At 47.0% G+C, this 22,640-nt stretch overlaps 1 protein-coding gene across 1 annotated transcript in view; it reads right to left on the reverse strand.

The window, feature by feature from the left end:
• Nucleotides 1–22,640, reverse strand: part of SLC9A4 (solute carrier family 9 member A4) — a 58,511-nt gene that overhangs the window by 18,492 nt on the left and 17,379 nt on the right. The window contains exons 3-8 of the mRNA XM_038421089.2: nucleotides 22,132–22,391; nucleotides 17,617–17,834; nucleotides 13,663–13,865; nucleotides 12,441–12,527; nucleotides 10,579–10,649; nucleotides 171–332 (exon numbers count right to left, since the gene is read on the reverse strand). Of these exons, the coding sequence (XP_038277017.1) occupies nucleotides 171–332; nucleotides 10,579–10,649; nucleotides 12,441–12,527; nucleotides 13,663–13,865; nucleotides 17,617–17,834; nucleotides 22,132–22,391 (1,001 nt within the window). The remainder of the gene's footprint in view (nucleotides 1–170; nucleotides 333–10,578; nucleotides 10,650–12,440; nucleotides 12,528–13,662; nucleotides 13,866–17,616; nucleotides 17,835–22,131; nucleotides 22,392–22,640) is intronic.

Consider the following 22,640-nt stretch of genomic DNA (forward strand, 5'->3'; position numbering starts at 1 on the left):
TTTCAAGGTCCCAGCACCTAACATTTATTCCTCCCCTCCCAGTACCTTGTTCTTTTCACATTTCTTTTAAAGTCCTTGTCTCCCTCCTCTGTTTCTTCATATCTCCGCCCCCCCCCCACCCTCTTCCCTCTCTCCCCTGTTTGGTAAGCTGTAACGAAGCTGATACTCACTGGAGAGAAACTGTTGATTCAGCTGAATTTATTATCCCATTCTCTGCCATGTCAATGGCTTGTTTGATTTCCATCTTCTTGTACAGAGATACAATGCTGGATTTGGGCTGGTTCCCCCGGATCAGGATTTTCTTTAGATATGTATTGTCAAACTTTTTAAATCTATGAAACGGTAATGAAAAGAAAATGTAAAAAAGAAAGGAGCCTGTCTTCCTCTCTGACAACATCCATCAAATAAATATTGTGATAGACCCAGGCCAGTTGGGTACAGCAGAGTAGCCCTATTGGGATCCAGGAAGTGGGCAGGCAGAAGCCCGCCTACTGCTAAAGGATCCCCCCACCCAGCCTAAGAGGGGGGGGTCCACAGGACCTGGAAACCAAGTGATTTTGGGGGACAACTAATAAAATAACAGGAACAGGAGTACAGTTAAAGGGTCAAACAAAGGGACCCTGATGGGGAAACCAAGCAGAGAACCCCGGACAGCGCCCACTGCTCTGCGAAGGCATCAAAGGAGTCAGTGGACACCACCCAGAGGAACTCTGCCCGGATATGTGAACGGACTGAGGATCGGAAATAGGCCCCGCAGTCACAGGAGTCTCCATCGGCCAACCTCCTCTCCCTGGTTTTATAGATGGCCGTTTTAGCTAGGGCTAGGAGGCGGTTGACCAGGAGGTCCCGTGGCTTTGTGGGGCCACGAATAGGGAGTGCATAGATAAGGAGATGAGGGGAAAAGTGCAACCAAAAATGTAACAAAATATTAATGAGGAGCCGGAATAGGGGCTGCAACCTGGCGCACTCCAGGTAAACGTGTGCCAGGGTCTCCCTCACACCACAGAAGGGACAGGTGTCTGGGACGGGGGTGAACTGTGCCAAGTATATGCCTGTGCTCCTGGCTCCATGAAGGAGCCAACAACTGACATCCCTGGCGGGCCTCAGGACCAGGGTGGAGTATAGGCTGGCCCACAAGGGCTCCTCACCCTCTAGAGATGGCCGGAGGTCCTGCCACTTTGTGTTGGGGTGGGACGTGAGGGTGAGGAAGTGAAGGGTGTGGCGCACGACCGTGTATAGATGTTTCCTTAGCGCGGTCTGAAAATGAACCCGCTGCAAGTTGTGCAGCTGGCTAACAGTGAAGGGGCGGGGAGGAGGGCTGGTTGGGTCCACGAAGCAAGGGCCTGATGAAAAGGTCCAGAGGGCCTGGGGTGGAGGGTGGGCGGAGCGTGCCCTCTCTTACAGGACCCGGTCGAGATAAACCCGAGCAGCGGGCGGTAAAGCGGCCCACACCTCCTGAAGTATGCGCCGAGTGAGCCTCAAGGGATCCAGCCAGTCTCCCCGATTGTAGTCCAGGAGGTCTCAGATTCTGGTAACTTCTGCCAGGACCAGCCTCTGGCGCACCGAGGGGGACTCTGCCACCAGCACACTGAGCTGGGGATTGTATAGCAAGGGCTCCATGAGGAGATCTGCCCCCTCGGTGGCCACCACGGACCTGGTTGCTGAGATTAGTTTCCAGGTCCAGAGGAGGTCCTGGGAGAAGACCAGCAGCCCGGAGAGGTCTCGTGGAAGACCTCTCGGATGGAGATAAAGGAGCTGCTGGTCGCATTGGAGCCCTTGGAAGTGGTGCAGGAAGGCGTGCGCCAGCACTCTCCACACCGGACTACCTGTACCATAAAGGAGCCTCTGCAGGGCTTGGAGGCGGAAGGCACTTCAGGCCGTGCCCTCCCTCCTCCAGGGGCAGGTGGAGGACTCCTGCAGAGACCCAGTGCACTCCTGGCCAAAAGAACTCCAGAATCACCATCCGGAGGTTGGGCAGGAAATCCCGGGTTGGGACCAGGGTGTTGAGCCGGTACCAGAGCATGGACAGGACTAATTGATTGAGCACCAGTGCCCTCCCTCAAAGGGAGAGGCTCCGGAGTAGTCCTGTCTATTTCCGGAGCCGCTCAGTCACCCTGCCCTCTAAACCGTGCCAATTGTCCTGCAGAGAGGGATGCATGGCAGAAAGGTAAACGCCGAGATAGAACAGCGGATGCGCGCTCCATCGGATGGCCTGAAGCGCAGGTTGGAGGGAGCTCACCTGCCACCTGGCCCCGACTACCAGGCCAGAGCTCTTGACCCAGTTGACCCAGGCAGAGGAGGCTGCCAAGTAGACAGTCTGGCACAGGTGGAGGCTTGCCAAGTCGCCCGGGTCCTGGACCACAAGGAGAACATTGTCAGCATACGCCGACAGGACCAGCCTCAGCTCTGGCTCTCGGAGCACCAACCCTGTTAGCCTCCAACGGAGGAGACAAAGGAAGGGCTCAATCTCCAGAGTGTACAGCTGGCCAGAGGGGCACCCCTGACGTACTCCCCGCCCAAAGCTGACTGGCTCGGTCAGGGTCCAGTTGAGCCTGATCAGACACTCCGTGGAGGTATACAACATCTGGAGAAAGCCCACAAACAGGGGTCTGAAGCCTAATGCTTGCAGAATGCCCAGGAGATACCTTTGATCCACCCTGTTGAACGCCTTCTCTTGATCCAAGAACAGGAGGGCGAACAACAGACCATCCCTACACCCAAGCTCCAGAAGATCCCGAACCAGATAAAGGTTATCAAAGATGGTACGGCTTGGGATGGTGTAGGTCTGGTCTGGTGGAACACATCTGCCAACATGGACCCCAGCCACAGCGAGATGGCTTTGGCTGTGACTTTGTAGTCTGTGCTGAGAAGCGAGACAGGATGTCAATTCCGTAAGTCGCAGAGGTCCCCCTTCTTCGGCAATAAGGTGAGCACGGCTCACCTGCACAAGAGAGCAGCTCACTTGCACCACTCTGCAAGGACTCAGTCCAGACAATGATGAGGTCCGGGCCGAGGATGTCCCAGAACATGCGGTAGAACTCCACGGTCAGCCCGTCCAAGGCCGGAGATTTATTGGTGGGCATGCGGCGAAGGGCTTCCGAGAACTCAGCCAGAGTGAGAGGCAGCTCTAGCCGGTCTCAGTTGCCCGCGCTGACCGTCGGGAGCCCATCCCAGAGCACTCTGCAAGTGTTAGGATCGGTCAGATCCAGGGAGAAAAGGCCTGCATAGAAGTTCCTGGCCCTCCCGCACATCTCCACCCCGGATCCATGAAGGGAGGGGGTGCCATCCTCTGCTAGGAGGCATGTGACGTGCTTCTTGCCCCCCCCCCTTTTCTCCAGGGCGTAGAAGAAGCGGGAGCCGTGATCCATCTCCCAAAGGAGACAGATGCAGGATCGAACAAAGGCACCCCAGGCCCGATGGTCCTCGAGGGCCTGCAGCTCCTCCCACTTCTCCCGGCACATCCTGCAGAGGGATGGATCCTCGGGGCTGGCAGCCAGACGCCTCTTCAACTCTAAGACCTCCTGTTCCAACTGCCCTATCGCCGCATCCCTCTGTCAGCTGGCGCCCTGGGTGTATTCATGGCAGAAGAGCCGGGCATGCATCTTTCCCACATACCACCACCGCCGTGCCAAGGAAAAGGCGCGCCTCTGCTCTCACCAGGCCAGCCAGAACTCCTGGAAGGATGCCACAAAGCCCACATCCTCCAACAAGCTGTTGTCAGAATGCCAATAGACTGGCCCCGGCCTCTCCTCACAGGGAGAGGCCATCACAGTGGCTAGATGATGAACTGAAAACGGGGCTGGCCAGATGCTGGAGGAGGAGTGGGCCCGTGAAAGATGGAAACGTGACAGATAGATGCGGTCCAACCGGGAGTGGCGCGACCGATGGGCTTCCACCCGGACAAAGGTGAACGTTGAGACGTCGTCCGGGTGGTGGTTGCGCCAGACATCCATCAGGGAGTGATGGTCGACAATTTCCCTGAGGACGTCCGCAGCAGCTGGGCGCTGCTCGGTCCCCTAGCAGTCCCACTCCTCGAGGGTGGTGTTAAAGTCCCCGCCCAGGACCAGGCACTTGCGAGGATCCAAGATGCCGAGGAAGGCGGATGCCTGCTAATAGAAACGCAGCCGCTCCAGGCCCAATGTCGGGGCATAGATGTTAATGAGGTTGACCATGAGTCCCTCCATATGGACCCAGAGGGTGCTGCAGGAAGCCCAGCCCAGCCCAGCACAACCTTGGTGACCCCTTGGCCGTACAGTGGGGGAGAACAGGATAGCCACTCCAGCTGTATAAACTGTGAGATGGCTAAAGTAAACCCTGTCCCCCCATTCCAGCCACCAGCTGTCTTCGGCAGCCAGATCCTTACAGGTCTCCTGCAGGAAAACCACAGAGTACCTCCCCCCCGAAGGAAGGAGAGCACCTGACACCTGTGGAGACCCATCCTACAGCCCCGGGTGTTCAATGTTGCAAATGAGATGGGTGCCATGAGGAGGGCTGGGGGATCCTCGCCGGCAGGGATGCTCATGGCCCCCATTGGACTGCACAGCAAACTGTGACCTATTCCATAGGTGAGCAAGGAGTCACGGAAGCTGCGGACCCGCTGGTAGGCTGCAGCACCCTGCTTCCCAGTCCTTTTATCTTCCCCCATGCAGGCCCTCACGGCCCGGAAGGATTTGATGAAAATCCCCCCATCGCTGGAGAGCGAGCTGCACTTTGTTGCGGGAGCCACGGACGTCTTCAAGGAAGTCCCGCAGCTCTTCTCACAGCGTACATGGGGGTGGAGTCACTGGCCCCTGTCCATCCTCTAGCGGAGCCCCTGGCACAGCCCCATGGCCCACCGAGATGTGCAGACAAGGGGTGGACCCCCAACGTGGTACCCGATGGGCCGGTGCCAAGGCCTGCCTCAGGCTCCAGCTCAATGGGGGATGGCAGAGGGAAAATAGCAGCCCCTAGTGGGTCGGGACAGGGAAACACAAAGGCCGCTCCCTGGGGGGTCATCTGCTGGAAAAGGGAAGAAGACAGCTCCAGGGGCAGCAATAACATCATGGGAGGTGGAGAGGCTAGGGACAGGGTCAGCATCAGGGGCAGGGCCGGTATCAGGAACAGGGGCAGGGACAGGTGCGAGATTCTGGGCTCCAGAAGCCGAGCAACTAGGGGGTGGCACCTCCCAGTCAGGCTCAGGTGTTCGGGGGGTGGGAAGGGGGCTCTCAGCAATGCTGGGCGCAGGCTCCATGGTGGGTTTGGCAGCCACGGCAGCAGGAGGTGGACTATCTTTTGTAGGGCCCCTGCCTGGGAAGGAGGTCAATTGCGCCACACCAACGAGGGGTGCCTCTAGTGGCTCAGGTCCCGGCCGTGTGGCATTGGCCATCGCCTCAACAGGTTCAGCGGCCGTCAGTGGGGTGCCATCTGCGGCCGAGTTGGTGGGAGAGTCCAGGGGCTTCTGAGAGGTGGGAGCGGAAGCAGCGGTTGGGGGAGAGAGTATGGGGAAAGGGGGGCCGGAGTGAGGTCACCCAGATCAAGGCCCACTGGCAGAGGGTCGTTCTCCCCCTTGGTGACTGGGGTCAGATCCAGGGCCTCGATCTCTTCAAAAATGGAGGGAAGATCACCTCCCACCACCCCGGGGACCTCCTCACTGGCACCCACAGCGTCACTCAGCTCGGGTATTGCAGGGGGCTTGGGTGGTATGGGAGGAGGAGAGACTCCATCGGGGGCTCTCTCGAGGAGGGATTCCAGGGGAGGGGCAGCACTATCTCCCATTGCTGCCACGTCATCCCCAGCTGGCACGGTTGGTTGGGATTCAACAGGGGGCAAGGGAGAAGGCTCGGCGTCAGTATCCCTCTACCTGGTCTTCTGGGGGCTCTCCGCATAGGTTGGGAGGAGCGGAGCTCGAGCCTTCCGCTTGGCCCACTTCCCCTGTAGTAGCACACAGCCCTCCATAGCATCATGTGGGGGCTGGCTAGCAGGGGTTGAGTCAGGGGGCAGGGGCGATGGCTCAGGGAGGTAACGGTGGGGCAACAGAAGGGAGGGAAGACTCCCCCTGGGGCAGGCCCTCTCCCATGCCCGGCAGTATCCCCGCCGCACCCTCCTCCACAGGCCCCACCAGAGTGTAGGCATTGCAGCGGGGGCTCTCCCGCTCATCTGGGCATGCTGGGGAAAGTGTCCCTAGGGCCCGAGCAGGACCAGTGGTGGGCTGGGAAGGAGGAGGGACGGTTCTGGGCAACCAGAGGGGCTGGCGATAATGAAGCTGGTGCCTTGCTGGGGCTTGGGGGTCCTGGAAACTCCTCCTTGCCAGGCCAAGGGGCAGTCCCTCTGGATGTGCCCCATCACCTGGCAGAGGTAGCACTAGGCTGCCCCCGTAGAATAATGCACCCGGTAGCAGGCCCTCTGGTAGGGAACCAGGAAGGACCCCTCGAACACCTCTCTGCCGCACGCCGCCAGCGGCAGTTGAAGCTGCACTTGCCGGCAGAACGAGAGGACGTGACGGAGGGCAGGGTCTTTGCAGCCCAGTGGGAGAGGGCTTATAACGGAAATGGGTTTCCCCAGGATAGAGAGGTAAGGAAGTAGAGTGGCATTAGGGAGGAGGGGAGGGACGGAGGTTAGGGCCACTCAGACACACCCAGGTCTTCCAGCGGTTCCAGGGGGATGAACCCCCCACCGCCAGGCCCTTTTCTACCGCCTCCTGGGCGGCCACCTCCAATGCAAGGAAGACGACGACCTTCCCGTACATTCTGGAGGCCGCCACGATGGCCGTGGGCCCCACTACCCTCGCCAATGCCCGCACGTAGGTCTCCACATGGGGCGAGGCGGGCACCAGGAGGCAACGGACACCGTGCTTCCTGGTCATGGCGAGAAAGGGTGTCCGGCCGCTAGGGATGGTAACAGAGGCAATGTCAGGGAGAGATGACGTAGTGGCAGGTGGAGGGGCTGCTGTCACCTGGGCATATGCACTGGGGGCCGGGGAAAGGGCACCCACAGAGCTGGTGGAGGGAACAGCGGGGAGGGACGCCGCGGCCAGTGGTGGGGCCGGGGCAATGGAGGCAGCCCCTGCCATGGAGGGCCTGGTCTTTTTGGCAGGGCCCTTACCCTTCCTCTTGCCCTGGCCCTTCCCACCGACTGGGGGGGCTCCCCCAGAGTGGGAGGGGGCAAGGGACATGGCAGCAGCAGAGGTCACATCGTTACCCGCCACTGCTGGTACCCCAGCGGGGGCGGTAGCAGGTGGTTCAGCATCGGCGGTTGAGGTAGAGGCTGGGGGGGCGACAGTGGGGCAGGCGGGGGAGGGGCAGTTGGGTCTGCTAGGGGCTCCACCCTCCATGTCTCCTGCCATAATGAGGTGTGGGGGGCAAATACCGGAGGGAAGAGGGAAAACAGGGAACAGATCGACCACTCCTCCCTGCTAGGTTGCAGGCAGGGGAGGAGGGTGCCAGAAGGGGAGGGAACTTGTGGGGCTTGTGGGGGGCAGTAACTGACTCAGGATGGAAATCCGGCTCCTCTAGCTGCACTAGGGGAGGGGGATTATAACAACGTTGTGGGGTGTGTGAGGTAGGGGTAAACTCAAACAGGGGAGGGGCACAAGTGCATGGAAGGGGGCATAGGCACACAAGGGGAGGAAGTAATCAGAGGAAGGGAGACCACAGGCGGAGGGGAACAACCAGGCAGGGGGTGGGGCAGAGGAACCAAGGGGCTAGCTTCAGAGGCTGGGGCGGGACAAACAAACAAAAGCTGCAGAGGGAAATGGGTGGGGCAGGCAAACAAACTGAGGCTAGCGAGGGGCTGGGCAAAAAGGGGGGCAAAAGACTGCAAGGGGCAAATAGTGCAGGTAGCAAGGGGCAAAGCTGGGGGCTTGCTGGAGGGGGTAAGTCCGGGGGGGGGCACGTGCTCCCATGTGCACTTGCGAAAAGTCAGTTTGGGCTGGCTGCTGCTTCAGGCCCAAATGGTGGAAAAGGGCATGGCAAGCCAAGCAAGCAGCAGAGTCCCAGAGGCAGGAGCTTGTGGCAGATGGTAAGTGTCCACTGGGGGTGGTGGAGGGGTCAGCAATGATGGTGGTGGAGTTTGGGGGGAGGACACAGATGAGCCAGTAGAGACGAAAAAGAAAAGGAGTACTTGCGGCATCTTAGAGACGAACAAATTTATTTGAGGTTTCAGAGTAGCAGCCGTGTTAGTCTGTATTCGCAAAAAGAAAAGGAGTACTTGTGGCACCTTAGAGACAAATTTATTAGAGCATAAGCTTTCGTGAGCTACAGCTCACTTCATCGGATGCATTCAGTAGAGAGGAAGTACAGCTGAAGGGCTGGTTAATGAAGGCACCCTCAAGTTATTGGTAAGGGAGAAGCAGGAGAGCTGTGGGGAAGTAGTCCAGGGAAATATAGCAATTCTGGCAGTGAAAGGTTGGCTGCCAACAGCTGCTACCACTAGGGTCCCTGGACCGGAACCCGGAGTAGAGGGTGAGCCCTAGTTCCCTGCAATCCACCACTACAGAAACACCTCCTGGGAGGGGAAAACAGGCCCCAGTCAAGACAAGAGGCTAAACTGTTTTGGTATGAGGCTGTAGGAGCAACAGAGACTATGGGAGTTCTCTCACAAATCTCCTTGCTGGCTTATGATGAAAAGGGCTCAGTAGACTGTATCCCTGGCCCTAGAGAGAGAAGGGCTATGTAGAGGGTTGCAGTGAGCCTCTGAAGCTAGCATAAGCCACCTGGAAGTTTGGGACACACAGGGACAAGGTTGGAGCTCTGCCACAATATATAATTGCACATTGGAAACTGAATCCAAATTGTAGGCACCCGTGGCCTGCTGAAGGACCAGTGAACAGAAACCTGTTGGAGGACAAAGGGCATGGCCTACTGGTCCACAGAGATGGTAAATTTGCTATACAAAAGAAAGAAACAAGCTGCAATCATAGCAAAAAGAAGGTTGGGTGAGTGTTAGCATATAGCATCACCACAATTGTATGAAAAGAAAAAAGGAGCCAGTCTTTCATGCTCTTGTACAAATGTTGTATTCTAATAAGGTATAACAGCAGCAGCTGCACTTACAGCAATGCTGGCCTATTCAGCCAGACACCAATAATGTTCTAAATAGCCCAGTAGTTAAGTCCCATTATGTTGCTGATCATTTTGAATCCTGACAATTAGAGGAAAATATATATGTCCTAATATTCTGAATGCCAGAGAAATTGAATGGACTACAAAATTATGTGTGTATGCACGCTGCATATTATAATATACCACTAATGTGCTGCATACACAAGTTCGAGTGTGTGTGTGTTGAGGCGTGTATCCGCTTTCAGGCATTAGCTTAACAAAATAGCAGCAGCTTTTCTTATATTTTTTTTTCTATGGGGCAGTTTGCTACAGTGGAGAAATGTGCTTTAGAGTGTTATGAAAATCAGTACAGAGTTTATACAAATTTCTTATAATAAGCAACTGTTTTTAATATTAGTTGTTATAACAAAAGACTGTACATAGCTCTGCTTTTTTCTGTGAACAAGGATGCTCTGCAGAGCTCTCTAGTCCACAGGAAGTTAGCCTGAGTGTCAGTTAACCAAGGTAATCAATTCTTAAAAGCATATTACTTATAATACAAGGAATACCTTCATTTTTATATGACTCCCATATAAATATTTTCATATGATGTGTTTCTTTAGCCTTTACCTTGACTGAAACAGTAACTTAGTAGTAGTATTCATAGTCTCCTATCAGATCTATTGGGTGGATCTGAGAGAAGTGACAGAGATTCAATTTATCTCAGTTGCAATGCCTTCAACTGTGTCTGTGGCTTCAAATTGGGAATTCTATTGCCTATGAACCATTGTTATCTTCAATATATTCTCTGGTAGGCCATTTTTAGTCCATTACATATGAATTCTATAGTTCATAAATTTATTGAAATGAAGGCTGTCTCTTAGGCAGAAAAGATATTCCACCCCCTAAAGACTTGTGTTACTGCTATACAGCAACCATCTGAGCTTGCAGAGGTATTGGGCAGACTGATGATCATATGTATATCTCCACATTCAGATGTGGTAATGTAAAGTTTACAAATCAAATGGCAATTTAGAAATCAAGTCAACATCACAAATTGTCTCATGTATCCATTGAAGGTATAATGCTGCTCTCGTATAATTCCTTTATTAAGTTAATGGAAACATCATTTGTGTGCTCTCTCCTAGTTACAGAAGGCAGTATAATTCTGAGACCAGGAAAAAAAATTACTATTTATTATTATTACTTTGTCCCATATGTTTGCACGAGTGATTTACATTCAAATAAAATGACAGGTCCATGCCTCAAGCAATTTAAAGGGCCACTTTGAAGAATGTTAGGTTTACATTTAGGCCTTATTTGCAGGCTTTCCCGTGCATGTGGCATGAGTGTGCATGTCATACTCCTCCTCTTTATACTTATCTCCTCCTAGCTTTTGGGGAAGCACAGAACAGGATATGGTGCATACCCCTAACATTTTCATTCTAATCTAACCTTCTGAGAGCACAAAGTGAATTTCCTACTGTATTTACCTTTGAGTAGATCAATAGGTCACAGCTAAATTATTTTATTATACCAGACAGTAATAAAACATTCTTACTTGTCTCTCAGTTGAGAGTGACTCCAATGCCCACATATATCTTCAATTCCAGCCTTCAAGTGATCCATCATCTAGAGAAAAAAATACAACAAACCAATGGTCATAACATGAAATCAATGTCAAAACTCTTAGGTAATTGAAGATCAGATTCTAAGGAATTTAGATACTGATTCAAATTAAACATAGAAAATCCAAAATTTTATAAAAATCCAGACAAACTTCCCAATATGCCAATGTCTCTGATCTTTTTATTTTTTCATAAGGATTGTCTGATCTATGTAAGTAAATCTGCCACTAATTACCAGAATTTGCAGGCACATTGATGTGTTTCCAGCACAATAAGATTGAACCTCAGGAGAAACAGCTTTAAAATTCCAGTTATGATAGTCAAATTACTATAAGTAATACTGTTTTAGATAAAATCATATCTGGCTTCAATATAAAGATGAAAGCACTGAGGTTAATTTTAGGTCAAATTAAAGTTAGCTGCTAACATCTACATATGTGCTTAACTTTATACATATAGTAGTCCCATTAATTAATTTCAATGGGACTACTCATGGGGTAAATGTAACCACATGTTTAAGTGTTTTGTACAGTTTTTTTAAGCTAGGTTAGCAACCTTCCCTCTATCCTACCTGTACGAATTATGGGATGTAAACTTAAAGTAAAATGTTTCAGAAGAAAATAAATCTTCCAAACGACTGAGCATCTTTCAAAATGAATCCTGAGGTTTTATTCATTTTTAATCAAAAAAACAGAGTATCCTGATTTAAAACTTTTCTGTTTTTAGTATGTGCTCAGGCTGGTCAAAAGATGGTAATGGAATGAGCCACATCTCTGATCCACTGCTGCTTGGCATATTATAAGCAGCAGTGGAGGTAACAAAGGTGCCGAACTGCAGATTCAGGAAAATGACTCTACCTCATTTTACACTCAGTTCACATTTGGAAATCATTCTTTTCAAGCATAAGGACAAGAAACACTTTAATGAGATCTTAGATTTTGCAGAAGTTGGTGGCACTTGCTGGGAAAGATGCCTGCTCACTATGGTTGTGCCTACACTGCAATCAGAGGTGTGACTGCAGCACATGTAGACATAATCTGAGCTAGTTTTGACCTAACCTCGCTGGAATAACCATAGCATGTGAAGCCACAACACCACAGACTGTACAAGCCCACCTGGGTATGTAGTTGAGCAGTTAAACCCACGCTGCTACAGCTTTGCTGCTATTGTTATTCCAGCTAGCTAGATCAAAGCTTGCTTGGGTATGTCTATCTGTGCTGCAGTCACACCACTGATTGCAGCATGGATATACACTATGTGTGAGCTGGTGACTGGATTTTTCAAACCTGACTTTTTATTGATATGATGCTGGGATTTTTCTTAATAGCAACAAAGTGTCAAGGTAGAAAGGCTGGAATCCGATTGTTCCATTGTTATGCCTTTATAAAAAGTTCCATTCTGTAGTTTTGAAATTATAATGAGGTAGCATCCATATCCAGAGGATGTCAGATATTACTTTACAACAGCTTCTTTGGACTCAAACACCATCCAATATTTTTATTAAGATATTTTGGCTGGGATTTGCAAAGGAGCCTAAGGGGCTTATTTGCCCAATGAATTTCAATGGGAACTGGGTGCCTAACTCTCTTAGGCTAATTTGGAACTCCCAGTCATTGTCTTTCTAGGATACATGCATCCGATGAAGTGAGCTGTAGCTCACGAAAGCTTATACTCAAATAAATTGGTTAGTCGCTAAGGTGCCACAAGTACTCCTTTTCTTTTTGCAAATACAGACTAACACAGCTGCTACTCTGAAACCTTTCTAGGATACAAGTCATCAGTAAAGACAACTTACTCGTACATGAATCTCTTCATTGATGGACTCTTTCTTGTTGGTCTTTTTAACATCTAGATACTTGACCAGTGGACCAATTGTGATTCCCTGTATTTAGAAAAATGAGTGAGAAAGTTAATTATCGTTTGAAACAAGCAGATAATAGGCAAAAGATGAAGTGACTATTTTTTAATTAATCAACCAGGAAAACTGTGTCTAGAATATAGGGCTTATTTGTTGTTAGTTGGGCCGATTAGAAAATGGAGCTGGAGGGGGAGAACAATTTCTGGAAAAAAAGTGGTTTTTTTTTTAAATCAAAATTACATTATCAACATTTTCTAACCAACTGTAAGAATTAGTTTCTGTAAACTACCTGGCCTGATAATCACTCATACCAAGAAAGAAAAGGAGTACTTGTGGCAGCTTAGAGACTAATAAATTTATTTAAGCATAAGCTTTTGTGAGCTACAGCTCACTTCATCAGATGCATCTCATGCTTAAATAAATTTGTTAGTCTCTAAGGTGCCACAAGTACTCCTTTTCTTTTTTGCGAATACAGATTAACACGGCTGCTACTCTAAAACCTGTTATTATTCATACCAAGCTAATATTTCATTCCAGAGGGAAAAAATAGTTTCAACAACAAAGCATCCTGTTTTGACAGTTTTTGAAAGAAATGTTTTGATTTTTAAAACTTTTGATTTCATTTTAAAAACTGTATACTATAAGGTAATATAATCGTTTAAAAGATTATATCAAAACAAAATGATTCACCCCGAACACTTTTTTTTTCCAGGATTTTCATTTGTAGAGAATTTCTAAATTGTGGGGTTTCATTCTTAATCAGCACAAAGATAAATGTTGAAATCACAAAACCCTTCACAAAATGGAATTTCCATCCTGCATAACCCTAATTATGACACAACGGGAACAACTACTTTTGTATATCAGAGTACAAGATGAAGCAGAAAATTGGAACATCATTTTCAGAGGAATTTTTAAGAGAATCTGTTTTTAAATACTTCCAGTGGTGAAGTTACTAAATATTTAACTGAAACTATAAGAAAAATGTAATTATCCAGCAAAGGGTTATTGTGTTACATCTGGAGACTGTATCCAGCAACTAAAGTATAAAATAGAAGGATTTAATCCTGATTTAAGTGCAAATCTCAGTGCAAGCTTAACTATGAAGCCTCTAGGCATCTCTGTTGTATGAAATGAACCCATTATGAAACCTACTTACCTGAATGAACACAGTGAAATATATAACTACAAGAGTAGCTGTAATGAACATGTTCTTTCTAGGGAAGAGATACATAGGAAGCAAAAATGCAAGAGAGAAACTACTGGCTCCTCGAAGGCCACTGTAGGCAATAATGAGCTGGTCTTTAATGGTGAAGGGATAAGTCCGAAACTTGTTGCTGATATAAAAGAGAGCAAACACACCTAGGAGGGAGGAAAAACTATTGTTAACCAAGTAACAAAGAGAAATACTTTAAGTGCAACAGCATCTTTAGCCTTTAAGCCATGAACACTGTTTTCTTTGCATTTGTGGGTGCTTGTAACTTCTTTTCTGCTCATTTGTTGAGGCTATTTTTAAATATACTATAAATGTGATGCTTTATTATGAGAAATTAATACAATCTTCTAATGTAGATTTCTAAATGTCTTGTATTTTACTTTGCTGAGTAGGATCAGAAGATGAAATAAGAAGATAAGATATTATCCACCACCATTTGTATTTTAGACAGGTCTTCCACTGAGATGATCTGACGACATCCTAGATAAGATCTCTTCCTGCTTTTTCCGCTATAATATTCTTTCAAGCATTTCTTCTTCCCTTTCACTCCAATGCATTTTGGTCCCCTTCTAAGATACTCCAGACACTTTCCCCATACAGTAGAAGACCAGCGTATTTGAACAGTTTTGACAGTTGCATATAATAATAATACCTATGTCTTTATCTAGTACTTTTTCATCAGTATATCTCAAAGTGCTTTACAAATGGCAAAGTTCAGTATCAATGAGTAACAGAGAGATGGAAAGACATACCAAAGATCACCCAGCAAACCAAGGGCAGAGCTGGGAATAGAGTCCAGAACTCCTGAGTTGCAGTCCAGTGCTCTTCACTGACTCCCTTTAAAGGCACTCGGTAACAAAACAGCTGTAGTGGAAGCTGCTTAATTCTCCTGATTTGTTTTGCTTTTAATTAAAGGTAAAACTAATGTGACAGCCTATATGACAGAGGTGACCCTTGCGGTCCCTTCTAACCCTGTGGTTCTATGATTCTATGTGGCTGGGTGTGGACTGCAGTTTTTGCCTACAGTATATTTAGTTGCTTGCTTGTTTTTTTTTCCATTACCCTCTTGAGTCCTTTTCCAACAGCTTTATTTTCTTAATGAAATGCCCTTGTATCTACGTTTCATATTTAGCACCATGACACATGTAAATAATGAACAGTTATAATTAGAAAAAATCCATGTTATACATCAACCCTATAACAAGCTTATTAGATTATTATAGGTGGGTCTCTTAACACTACAAAGGTCGCATGGCACTTCCCATTATGAGATCCTGTTTTCAGTTGCTTATAGCTTTCTCAAACTTCAACCATTTGGGCTGAAGTTTTCCATGCTGGGTGTCCGACTCAGGGTGACTGAGGGTGACCTTTATTTGAAAAGCTCTAGAACCCCCATGTGTTGGAACAGGGACTTGAAATTAGTTGGGAGGTGGCCTTTGTGTCAGGGATGTGCCTTTTGCTGTCCCCATTACAAATTGCTTGCATGTGGCAAAGTTATAAGATTGTAAAATCTCAGTTTTCACATGCTCAGAGACTTCTTTTTTCCCCCTTAAACTCTCCTAGGATTCCATCCTCACTGAGCATGCTCCAGCCTCTCTAAGCTCCTAGCATTGAGCAGACTGCATGGACCATCAAAGAGTAATTGAACCTAGTCCATCCTCTCACTATTCCAATTGTGACCAGGCTGTGCCGGCACCATCCCCACAGAGATAATGAGCATGCTCCAGACCAGGGCTACAGGAGCAAAGCTGGAATTTCCCTATAGTAGCTAATCCCAACGGTTCCCAGGGTGAGGCCAGGCAGTGGAACTGAGAGCACAGAGCCTCTCTCCTGTGGTCTCTGTGACCCCCACCCCCCGCTGGCACACATGCAGTGCGGAGAAGAAAGCCACCTAATTTGAATGCAGAAGAGATAAAAGCTGAATCGAGGAGGAGGGAGAGGAGCAGATGGAAACAAGGAGACTAAAGAGGGGGAGAAAAACTGGGAACATCTGGGCAATGAGATTGACTGGGAGCCAGGAAAGAGAGAGAGAAAGTCTTCTTGCCTAACCAGCCCCAGCCTTTCTCTCTCTCTTTTCTGGCTCCCAGTCATAGTCTTCTTGCCCAACCAGTCCCAGCCTATGACTGGGAGCTTTGGACAGGGATTCGGTGAAGGCAGCTGGGGTAGGGAGGCTGGGACTCAGTTGGCTGCAAGGAAGGAACACTGAGACTGCATGAGAAGCTGTAGACAGGGGAGGAGACTGGGATCAGATGTAGGGAAGGAGAGAAACTGGGAGTGGACAGGGAGATTGGGGCTCAGTCAGCACGTCGAGAGGTGGAGACTGGAACTCGATGGGAAACGTGACTTATGGTGAGAAGCCTGAGGAGAGGAGAATGGAGTGGGACAAGGAGCCGGGGGTGGCAAAGAGACACAATTGGGATGGGGACAAGTTGGGGGGGATGGAGCAGAAGGGGTCACACTTAAGAGCAGAGGGCAGAAGAGTCTGTACCCACTAGAGCACACTTCCCTCCTGAATCTGGAAGATCCCCAACATTCACCATTTCTCTACTGTCAGCAAATATCTGTGAAACCCACTGGCAAAATCTTATGCTCTACTGCTGGGCCACATAGAGGACGTCAACCTACTATTGCTATCAGTTATTCCATTAGTTCAAGTGGCAGAGATCTGTGAGGTGGATAGAAAGGTTCCATATGGGTGTCAATATGATGAAATTTCTGTTTTTTCACTTTGCTTTATTTAAAAAACGTAGATAACTGCACAATAAAATCATGCATTAAGCTTGCAAAAGTCCAAAGTACTCGGAAATTAAGAAATGCCAAATCTAAGGTTGTCTCTGCAACCTTAATCTGCCCCTTGTGCATATGCATTATAGTACGATCTTTAATTACATGACACATACTATTTTTTCCACAGGACCCGTTTCATTTAGTGATATATAAAATAACATTCAAATAAGGAATAATGGTGTCTGAATGCAATGTACTTACTAACTAGTTGTTTTGGGAATTGTGCCCCATTAGTAGTAACACTTAAATTTACACTGTGCCCAATCCTAGGATCTGGCTGGTGCAGGACCAGAGGGCCTGGGGCAAAGTTAGCTGTGTGCTACCTCTCCACTTCCCCAATCCTGGGGTACCAGGACCCAATTCAACTACCAGAGTATGTCAGAGCAGCCCCAGGGCTGGGTTGCTAGCCAGGAATCATGAGTGTTCTGCCACTCCTTTTCCATTTTGACCATGGGACCAGCTCATCCTAACCACTGGAGAACTTGGGAAGGGCTGTGGTAAAGCTGGTTATGCGAGTTTTACCTCACTTGGAGATTTCCTCCATCCATGCCACCTGAGCCAAGGGAAGGGCTTTACAGGAGTGGTGCCAAAGGGCCGGGATCTCTATTCAGTGTATAGTACTTTATCTACTTTAAGAATAAATTTAAATAGCTAATATTCTCTCTCTGATTAAAATTGCCAAGACACATTCAAATTGCCAAAAATAGATAAGGAACCATTCAGGATCTCGTTCTATTGGTAAATTAACCACATTGTAAAATGAAACCATTATGAAGCCCACTTACCTAAATAAACATAGTAATAACATATGGCCAGCCTAAATATAAACATAATGATGGAAATGGTTTAATTTTACTGAAAAGTTTCCTTCTCACTAAATCACAAAATCCAGCTTCAGGTATTAACTTTTGAGTTGTTTGTTTTCCCTCCGCCAGTTCAGTATTAGTATTTGTGAAATTACCTGGTCAGTAAGCCTATTAAACTCATTATTAAGGTTATACAAGTCAGCACTACATTTCCTAGTCTACCTTTGCACTGACTACTTTCAAAGATGCAAAGCACCACATCTATCCAGGCTGGCTACGTTAAAATACAGTATTTGGCTCTTACTTAGTGCCCGCCAAATCAAGCAGAAGAGCAGAGTGAAGGAAACAAAGGCCCAGTTCCACTCGTGGTTCCTTCCAACTGTGGACACTCCCATGAACACGAAAATCAGGGTCTCGCTGATGCTGCTCAGCATCTTCATGAAGTACTTTATGGTTGTGTAGGAATTCTGGGAAACATTCTCCTCCACGTATTTTTTCATAGTCACTGCACATGCCGTCATCCTGTTCAGTCAGAAACACCATACAAAGCATTAGGTATTGGTTGGCAGCGGTCATCTGTGCTTACTGTCTTATAAGAGAGGCTCCGCTAACTACTTCTGCTTGAAGACTAGTTGAATCCACACTGTCTGCTCATCTCCTTATTTGGGCCCACACCTGGGCCAGATTCTGAGACCTTTCCTCATGCAATACCTTCCTCCTTAAATTGAGCCGTTGATTTCAATGGGACTACTTGAGGAGTAAGGGACTGTGTAATGGTATAGATATTGAATCTGGCCCTATGTGTGTATCCCATATAAAGGAGAAGAAAAGGAGCTAGAGTTTGCCAACCTTACTCAAAGTGAGTCTGGTTCAAAGTCATTTTTGTTTTGAATGCACAACAAATACCAATAAAGGGGCAAACACATGGCTTTGCCACCAGCACCAAGCAAGGAACAATGCATTGTCGTGCTGCCCTGGGAGCAGACCAGTCAGCGCCACACTCTGCCTCCTAGTAACCCCTCACTCTGGTGTGGCAGAGGAGGAACCCTGCATTAGCCCTACAGCTGGCACAGAGTGCCCCCACACACACACACACCAGATAGCCAGCATATTAGGGGGTAGAGACTAGCTCCAATGATTCTCCACCCCTCCCTGCCCACTGCTGTCCGCAAGCATCACAGGAGGAAATGCAGCAGCAGCCCTGCAGAGGCTGCTCTCTCCCTTCATAGCAATCCAGCTTGCACGGGGCAGTGAAGGGACACCTTACAGCTTCTTACTTCTCTGCTTGACTGCATGAACCTGGCCACCATCTGGCCCAAACACATCAGTAAACAATGTGGGACAGGCGCTGATAATATTACTCATACTACATAGCACCTTACTCTCAAATTGGAGATAATGAGACTTCTTATGGAGTAAGGTACAGTAGAACCTCAGAGTTACGAACAACAGAGTTATGAACTGACCAGTCAATCACACACTTCATTTGGAATCGGAAGTACACAATCACGCAGCAGCAAAGACGAAAAAAAGACACTCCCCCTTCCCCGTCTCCCCCCCCCCCCCGCCAAAAGCAAATACTATACAGTATGATGTTAGAGGTAAAACTACTAAAAAAAAAAAAAATTAAGGGAAAGCAGCATTTTTCTTCCACATAGTAAAGTTTCAAAGCTGTAGTAAGTCAATGTTCAGCTGTAAACTTTTGAAAGAACAACCGTAATGTTTTGTTCAGAGTTAAGAACATTTCAGTTACAAACAACCTCCATTCCCGAGGTGTTCATTACTCTGAGGTTCGACTGTACTTCCTAGCATGAGTATCCTACTGCATGGCAGATTTTGTGTTCTCTGTTAAATCAGAAGTCAGGCATTCTCCCAAGTCTTCCTCATTTCTGTGTGTTCTCTACAGCTTAAAGGAAACTGTAAGTAAATAGGCAGGTTGAATGCTAAACTGATATCCAGTATGTCACCTAGCTGGTTTCCATGTACAACATTTTAGTCCTATCTGCCTTCTACATGGCAATAGTTGTCTAATCTTGTGTGCTCGGAATATTCTGAGTGTTCCTCAAGTCTCCCATTCGTTCCACCTAGACAAAGCTACAGGGTGGTCTGGAGGAACAGAGACATTCAGCAGGTCCAAGGACATTCTAAGACAAGATCAATAGACATTAATGTTTAATACTGTTAACTTTTCAAGATATATGCATAGTAAATTTTCGTAACCCAAGTGGAAAATGAGTGAATTCATCAATAATTCAACTGTGCAACAGTAAGTTCCCATCACTAAAATAAGCAATATTATATTTAATAGGCTAGTAAGAAGAGTAAACCCTGATTATATTAATATTATTTTATTACTAATAATTTCAATAAACTAATGAAAATAAGAAGCATGTGAAATAAAGTTCTATATATTTTAAAATAATGAATATTCACAGAGGTGATTTGTATGGTACAGGAAGACTGATCAAATCTGTAACTGATTAATAAATTAATATTCAGCCCTGATAGGACCTGATCCTGAAGCAATGAGAGCTTTGCCAATTACCTATATACCATATATTAGTGGGCAAAACATGGACCAGGATCTGGGTCACTTTGCAACGGGATGTAAATAGCTACACAAGGTATAAAACAATGGAGAACAGGATTAGAATCATATATACTCTAATAATTAGATTGGAATAAGAAGCATCTAAATATTATAAATTATAAATGCACTTGGAGTATGAGTATAGGTACTTTATATATGTATCTAATTAAACAATTGGGTTAAATTTTCAAACACAGGCACCTCAGATGATCCTGCAAGGTCTGTGTGCATACAACCCCATCTTTGCACAGAGACTATAAACTGGTGTTTGTGAACAAATCAGGGTCTGAGACGTGCAGTGACAGCTAATGTACAATTTTTGCACTCATAATGGCAGTATACTTTTTTATGCATGTGCAATGTATTGGAGGTGCCCATGTTCAAACATTTGTCCCCATTAAGTGAGAATCCTCCCTGGAAGTAGCCTTCACTCATTCAGGGGCAGCAGGCCCAGTGAAGTCCCATTCCCACCTCATTCATGTGCGCTCGGGGCAGGAAAAAAAACCCTGGTGTTGCCAGCCCAGGAATCAGAGATTGAAGTCAGCACCAGCCAGAAGAATTATCTATAGAACTGAGGATGTCACCAGACTACCACTTCTTCAGTTTTTACTTTGGTATTTTTTCCTCTCCATTGATTGGCTGTTTGCTTCAGCTCCCTCCCACGTCCTCACCTCCCACTCTCTTTGCTGCACCTCACTGTCTCTGCCCTCCATGCATCTCTCCATTCTCCCTCAATCCTTTCACTCTTCTTTCCTATCCCTGTCCCCCTTGTTATCCTCCCATCAGTGTCCTCTCTCTCCCCCCCTTTGTGTTTAGTGTATATTATAGTCCTTTGTGACCTTTCCTTGTCATCTCACACCTGTACATTCATAACACATTTGGGACCAGCCATAGAACTATTTCAAGGTTACTGTAGTGGAGTGTCTGGCGTTTAATCAATGGCACCATTGCTCTTTACAGAACATGGTGTATGCACTGATGAGTTCTTTAAGGGCTGCTGAGTCCGATGCTTGAGTGACAGTCTCGTCCACAGGTAAGGCACACCCACATACTAGGTTTCAGAGTAGCAGCCGTGTTAGTCTGTATTCGCAAAAAGAAAAGGAGTACTTGAGGCACCTTAGAGACTAACAAATTTATTTGAGCATAAGCTTTCGTGAGCTACAATGCATCCGATGAAGTGAGCTGTAGCTCACGAAAGCTTATGCTCAAATAAATTTGTTAGTCTCTAAGGTGCCACAAGTACTCCTTTTCTCTTTCCACATACTAGCAATGCTCTGATTCCGAGCAGCAGATTCTTTCCTCCTCTGACGTCAGTCATCACAAAGATTGATCCAGTCTAGATCCTTCCCACGCCTTGCTCCATCAACAAGCTGACTTTGTCAACCAGAGTGGCATTCTGCACTTCTTTCCCAGTCATGCAAAGACACTCTAAGGATACTAACAGGTTTCAGAGTAGCAGCCGTGTTAGTCTGTATTCGCAAAAAGAAAAGGAGTACTTGTGGCACCTTAGAGACTAACAAATTTATTAGAGCATAAGCTTTCGTGAGCTACAGCTCACTTCATCGGATGTATTTCATCTTTGCAAGCATCCCGAAATCTGCATAGCGGTCTGCCTCTCTTTCTAGACACTTTGTGTACAGCACGCTCTTTGGGATCCTGTAATATGGCATTCACTTGACATGTCCAAGTCTTTCCTTACTAATCAACGTTCCAATGAATGACATACCAGTACCATTTAACACTTCCACATTTATCACTCTGTCTTGGCTTTTTAATGTGCATGTGTTTGTTTAATGCTTCTGAGTTTTATATTTGGGCCAGATTTGTTCCAAGTTACACAAAATTAATTTAGGTGTAATTCCACTTAAATTAGTGGAGTTCAATTGATATACATTGCTGTAACTGAGTGCAAGATCTGGTCTATTATTCTTTGTTCTTTTGATATTAACAATGTTGTATATAACTACCTCCCTCTCATAAATTATTGGAATGCCACATAGAAATAAATATTAGCGCATAAGTTGGTCTGGTATCAGATCATGCTGTGTTTAAACAGATATATCGGCAGACCAGGTTGAACATTTAGACCATAAAGAAGCACAACTGAAAAAAAAAATGGGATGGGGGCCGCAGAAATCATTATACCAGTCCCAAGCAAAACACCTTGAAGTTGTCAAGAATGGAATTCTATCCCTGGGAGGCATTTGAAAATTCTTATTTGATACTCACGCCAGAATGCCTGAGATGTAGACGGTTTCAGCAGACAAATATGACAAATAGCTGAACATGAAGACAAGCAGCGGTTCGATGGTAGAAATGTTCTGTGTAAATCGAGTCATGAATGCCGAAACAAATCCAAACACGATGCCAACCAGCACTCCGCCTAGTCCCACTACAAAGAAACGAGCAACTCCAGCAAGAACATCAACGGGTTCAATCTCTTCATATCGGTGCATCTGGGTGAAGGCGATTAATATGTTATATAACACCTGTATGCAAAAATAATGGACAGCAAATTAGAAATCTTTCAAAACTAGTTTTTCCTCAATATTTTAGTGGTATGTGTCACACACTGTATTATACTCATATTGCTTAGCAAAATTATAGTTTAAATCTGAACATATCCTTAAGAGGCCTCAGAATTATCTATCTGGCTGAGATCCTAAAACTAGTGAAGAAATGGTACAAAATGCCAGTCAATGTGTCATATCTATCATGTAAAAATAGTAAGACAGTAA

Source organism: Dermochelys coriacea, chromosome 1 (assembly GCF_009764565.3).
Source record: "Dermochelys coriacea isolate rDerCor1 chromosome 1, rDerCor1.pri.v4, whole genome shotgun sequence".
Classification (NCBI taxonomy): Eukaryota; Metazoa; Chordata; order Testudines; family Dermochelyidae; genus Dermochelys; species Dermochelys coriacea.